General features: G+C 39.9%; 1 protein-coding gene across 1 annotated transcript; it reads right to left on the minus strand.

Moving 5' to 3' along the window:
• Positions 1–259: 259 nt before the first annotated feature.
• Positions 260–5,190, minus strand: dtx3l1 (deltex E3 ubiquitin ligase 3L1). The gene is made up of 5 exons (XM_047017404.1): positions 4,984–5,190; positions 4,679–4,770; positions 4,345–4,487; positions 3,054–3,265; positions 260–2,782 (listed from the first exon to the last, which is right to left on the minus strand). The coding sequence occupies exons 2-5, from the start codon at positions 4,758–4,760 to the stop codon at positions 2,713–2,715; spliced, it is 507 nt and encodes a 168-aa protein (XP_046873360.1). The 5' UTR covers positions 4,761–4,770; positions 4,984–5,190; the 3' UTR covers positions 260–2,712.
• Positions 5,191–5,960: the final 770 nt, after the last annotated feature.

Raw genomic sequence — 5,960 nt, forward strand, 5'->3', positions numbered from 1 at the left:
GCTACAGCCGTGTAGATTTTTTAGGGAATATGTGCTCAGACTCAACATAAGCACGTTTTAACACTTCTAACTCAAGTGGGTTAAAGTAGGAGGACCTTTTTTTGCTACCGGGTGCCAAGGTGTATCCTTGTATCGGAGCTCGATTGATGTTGGCTTTTTATAGTCCTCATGCATGCGCTTGGACCAGTGGCGGTTCTAGACACATTTTACTTGGGGGGGCCAATGTTTAATCAGAGGGGCACATAAAAACGGAAACAAATTATATTTAAACATTAAATACTTTAATTTTGCTTTACATTAAAATCATACAAATGGCTCTGGCACTCCCTCTTCCAGTTCCTCAGCTCTATCAATACCTTGATATGTTTTTCAAACTTTTATTTTTACTGGGGCTAAAAAGGCTGCAATGTCCCTTCCTCGTTTCATGATGACTACTAGAAGAAGAAAAACGTGTACAAAAAAAGTCAGCTCAGGGGAGCCACAGGGGGGGCCAGGGAAATGTTTACTGGGGCACTGGCCCCTGTAGGCCCCCGTGTGTAACCGCCCCTGGCTTGGACATATTCCAAGTTGATAAATGTTAAATTTGCTTTCTGGAAAACACCCCAGGCTTGATTATGAAAATAGTACTAAGTGATAAAATTTCATGCTCACAGTTCAGTCTCGTGATGCTTCACGAGTGTCGGTGAAGGTATGTAGTCTACTGTGTCTAGGTAATGATGAGGTAATTTCGACTTTACATCCCAAACAACTTCAACATCGCTGGATATTATCTAACATTGACGTTAGCCAATGTTCATAATGATAAGTGGGATGATTAAAGTGTTTAACATAGCATGCGTTTCTGGAAAGAGTTCATCTGCCAAGTTTATGCAGGGTACTACTTTGCAAGAGTCGAATAAATAATAATAAAAAAAATATAAAATATAAAAATATATTTAGCTATTTTAGTACTATGAGTACCAGAGCAACACAAATGATACTCAGTTTCCCAACCTGCACAACACTTGCCTGGACCATGTCCCTTTTCTCCCTGAGATAATGAGACAGTTATTGTTCTTATTTGTTTTTGTGCCTTTACCTTCCTGCTGCCCTGATATGGGTCCAGATTGCCGAGTGTGAACTTTCCCAGGGTGATGACAGTCCTTCTGTTCTCTTCAAACTGAATTACAGCTGGGGCTTGATACACACAATAACGTTTAATCGCATTGGTGGCTCCCATTAGGGAGGCCTCTGTTATCCAGGGGTGCTCTAAAACCACTTTCTCCTGGACGGTCGGCGAACACTCATTTGTTCCAACTGTCAAGGCACAATGCCACAGCCAGAAAGACGACTATCAAATCTGTCTCACAGACATACACATGACAAATGTACTTTTAAAACCAAACACTTCAACACAAACATACAAATAACACATATATGATATTGGCATTTGTTACCACACACTTAGGTATAAGAACCCACTGACTGTGGAAATCCCTTTCATAGATAAACTCAGCATTCTTTAAAAAACTCAGATTCATAATTGCACATTTAGTGGCCCATTTCTGGAGATAGACTCAACTTTGTCTTTATTATGTGATATTTCTGAGGACAAAAACTATTTGTTTTCATCTACACAAGCTTGCTTTTGGTGTCCTGACCCTGAATTAGCAATGTTATATTGATCTGACACTATTTTTGTCCCCAATCAATCAGTAAAGGCTAAAAAGTATGACCATGAATCATTGACATATAATAAGCACCAGTTGGGGCTAAGCCTTCAAGCGCTATTGGGCACAAGGAACATTTTCTCAGCAGCATTCTTGATTCCTTTCTCTTTAGGAGACTTCAATCTCTCCTTCAATTTCTCGATCATTTCCTCACCCTCCTTTCTTCCCATTTCTCTCTAATCTCTCTACAATTCTTACACTTAATTTCTCTCTTTCCACTAAACGGTGTGCATTTCCTTCATTAGCAGCTGATAAATGAGCTAAGGAGGCCATTTCATTAAGCTTATTAATTCAGGGGACAATTAGACCTGAACCCCTTTTTAGAGGAAAGGCTGATACAGGCCTGCTTCATTAAAAGAGGTCTGGAGAGGCTGAAGATTGATGTGGTCTGGGTCATCAACACCCCTCCTATCTTCTTACACTTACATTTCACAACTCAAAAAATCCTCCCCAAGAAAATATATTCCATATTTCCTCTATGGACCACAAGAGGGAGTGGACAAACTACGAAAAAAAATCAACCGTTTTTGTACGTTTTAGTGAAAGAGAATTCTCACATCAATTAGATTCTCTGACATTGATAATGTTGCTTATCGGGATATTGCTGATTTATATTATTTGAAGACTCGTGTGTCCAGCTATTTCATCTAATTTACATTATTTATACATTGCAGTAAAGTATGAGTAGATTGGCACAGCAGAAAACACAGTACTATACGTGCAACATGTGGTTAATACTTGTTAAACATAATGTTCAAGCACACACCACACTTTGAAAATACAAACATTAATTCCCCAAAAATACTTATATAACATATTGATTAATAAGTCTACTGAAGTGTTCACTAGCTTCTATAGCTTTACCGGAAACTAACAATTTAGCACCTAAGACAATGTATGTCTGTGTTTGGTTTCTGTCTGCATGTTTTGTTTTTGGTTGTATTTCTTTCTTGCCTGGCTGTGCCTAACTGTATTTGTGTCTTCTCTTCTTTTTCTTCTCTTCTCACTCTATGCCTTTTTCTTTCAGTATCCTCCTGGTTGTTTTTAGGTAGTCAGGATCTGGATAGCTGTCACTAAATGATTAAACAACATGGGATGACCATATTGATTGCATTAACATGATTTGCACATGATAATAAAAAAATAAAAAATTCCATTATTATTCTGAATTATTCTAGTTGAAGCTATCATGTAAAAAGGCAAGAGGGCTGAGGTTGATAGATAAACAGACCGACAGGCACAAACATACATACACAAACAAGGTAACTACATAGTTTAGAAAGTAACTACACACATGCATCTAACACACACACACAAATAGGCACACATTTATCACGGATTCACCTCTTGCTTCCTCCATCCGGTTGAGTTTTATGGGGGATATCTGCCAAAGTGGCCTTATCTTCTCCAATTTCATTAGTCACCACTTTGAAGACCAGTTTCTGGTTAAAGGCTTTGTCCAGCAATCTAAGCACCTTTCTCCCCTCTTTGTTGTCAGGTAGATAGGCCAATATCCTGACACCTGTAAATGTCTGACCTGGGTTGGGATCCTTATCCTACAAAAATAGGGTCAAATTGTACAAGCTTCAATTCATGTAGATGGGGGGTTCTATTTACACTCATTTACATTGTGTTTTTTTTGTAAATAATCTGTATTAAACATTTTTTGTTGTGCCTGTGAATGCAACTGCAATTTCCCCCTGGCGATCAACAAAGCAAACTATTGTCTTTCAGTCTCCTCTGACGGAGCTTGCAAGCCCATGTCCGTTACGTACCCATTACATGTGCTTGCAAGCTCCGTCAGAGGTATCTGTCCAATGTTCACCCCCACGGGGAGTTGAACCTGCCACCTCTCGACTTCCAAGCGCAACCACTACCAATCACGCCTAAGAAAAGCTAGCTATTCTTTGATGCGGGTGGCCCATTACATACCTGAGAAGTGAGTTTCACCAGTTCCATTCACCCCTCTGAAACTCACTCCGGCGGTTAGCTGTGCTAACCTCATGAATCCAGGTCACGACACCAATGTAACGGGTATGTAACAGCTGTAGCCACGCTCCGTCACGACAAGGCTCGTTCGCCACTCACTGGGCTCGAACGCACAACCTCCGACTTGCCAAGCGTGACCACTACCAGCTACGCCAAAGAAAAGCTAGCTATTTGTTGACACGGGTGGCCCATTACATACCTGAGGAGTGAGTTTCACCAGTTCACTCGGTTACACACATACTGTGGTTAACTAACTAGCCTAACCTGCTATACTGCCGCACCCTAGGAATGTCAGTTCTGATATGTTTTAAAGCGAAAGAAGGATACCTAGTATTGATTTATTTATTTTTTAAGTTACGAGTTACGAGTTTGTGAATTCAGCATATTTTAATAAACATGCTGACTTATTTATAGATTTCCATTCTCTGCAATTTAAAGCGATCACCTTAAAAATATACTACTAAAATACAAATAGTAATGAAAATCTTTGACAAACATTACAATAGTATGTACAACATCCAATGTCTTTCCATGTATTCCATGTAACTTAGAAAATTGTTAAAGTGAACAATATGTGCTGTACAAATACCAGTAATCAGGTTTGTTTACATCCCAGCCTTATGGTCATGGCTGGTTGTAGTCTTACCGACTGGATTCCATCTCTGATCACATAGTTGATTTGTATGGTGTTATCCTCAGGGTAACCGGGGAGGTCCCTGTGTAAGATGACCCATGTCATTTGTCCAGCTGGCTGAGTCCTCTCAGAACTCTTATTCAGGCCTTGTTCAGCTGGGTCAGGCACGTATGGAGACACAGTTAAAGTTAAAGATCACAATGGGGTGGCCTGTTGGCTCACAGGGTAGACTCATAAGAAAAAAAGGGAGCCAGATAGAGATAGAGAGATTAAGACAAATAGAAAAAAAGAGACAGGCACAAAAGAAAGTTACAGTGAGTTTGAGATAATAGCTTGTAATATATACCTTGGTCTTTAAGGGATGGTGGTCCCTGTCCATTAATGTATCTGGTACAGTGCCACTTATCCTTGCTCTGCATAGACCCCATGTTGACTAGGCTGGGGAATTTAAGAGTAAAAGAGTGAGATGATCTCATGGAACAATTAACAGACACTTTCAGCCCTTGTCCTTGAGTATATAGGGCCTCATTGGAGTCCAACCCCTAACCTTAGCTATGTCAGTGCACCTGAGACCATGAATCATTACTAACATAACTATTTCATTTGTTTTTAATGCAATAAAAGGAGGCCAATAACACCAAAGAGACTCACCTGCTCAATATCACTGCTGATTTCTGATCTATCCTTGCGTTGTTTCTTTGCCAGGAGTCTGCCTTGTGTAGCTCAGACTGTGTTTGTTCTGCTCATCTTGACAGGTGACATGACTGAACAGCTTAGACTGGAACAGAGAGAAGGGTAGGTGTGGTGAGTTGACAGTGAATGTGGCTGAGGTGTGTATGAGTGTACACACGTTATGCAAGAGTGTGAGGTATTTCCTTATTCCAACTAGGCATGGCTTTGCAACAAGGCTCACAACCTCCTTTGGTTTCCTCCTCCATCGATTTGCATTACAATAGACATTACACTGAAAGTTCTCAGTTTCTTTTTCAAAGTAAGTACTGAAAGAAAGAAATTATGGCAATAAAAAAAAAGAAAAGCTGTGGCAATCTGACCACTTCAGAGAGGTGAAACCCCAGTAAGTGTACTAGTACTGTTATTTCATCAAATTGAAAATGTTGGCCCAATTGACAATAGGTGACTATAACAAACAACAAAATATTTGTATTGGGGCCAACATTTCTGAGAAGGATTCCCTCCAACAGACCTCTCTGGTAATGAAAAAGGTTGGGCTACTGACTTTTCAAACTGTTTGTGAAAAAACAAACAACTCAAGTTGAGATCCATAGTCTGTAAATAAGATTGGTTTCAGAGCATGATGACAGGATATAGAGCATGGATGAAAGAAGATTTGAAATTCCCTGTCCTCAGCAGTCTCTGAGTCAGACACTGAGGGCTACAGATTATGTGCTGCTGATTTGATGGATTATGGGTTTGGTGTGTTTTTAAGACGTGTTATGTACTTGTTTTTTCGTTGCCTGCTCACAAAATTCTGCAACTTGTCTTTCTGTCCATACAACATAGGCAGTGCTGGAAGCTGTGTGTTAGTATGTGTAGTATATGCAACAACTTTACTGGTGATGATGTTAATGCAACAAGGAAAGCCAAACTGAAACTAGAAAAGGCTGTTC

The sequence above is a fragment of the Hypomesus transpacificus genome, unplaced genomic scaffold (assembly GCF_021917145.1).
Source record: "Hypomesus transpacificus isolate Combined female unplaced genomic scaffold, fHypTra1 scaffold_60, whole genome shotgun sequence".
Taxonomy (NCBI): Eukaryota; Metazoa; Chordata; class Actinopteri; order Osmeriformes; family Osmeridae; genus Hypomesus; species Hypomesus transpacificus.

Coding starts and splice junctions, on each gene's coding strand:
- dtx3l1 (XM_047017404.1), bottom strand. CDS start 4,760: ATGGGGTCTATGCAGAGCAAGGATAAGTGGCACTGTACCAGATACATT. Junction 3,266..4,344: donor TCAGAGATGGAATCCAGTCG/GTAAGACTACAA, acceptor CTATTTTTGTAG/GATAAGGATCCCAACCCAGG. Junction 2,783..3,053: donor CCGGATGGAGGAAGCAAGAG/GTGAATCCGTGA, acceptor TTAATCATTTAG/TGACAGCTATCCAGATCCTG.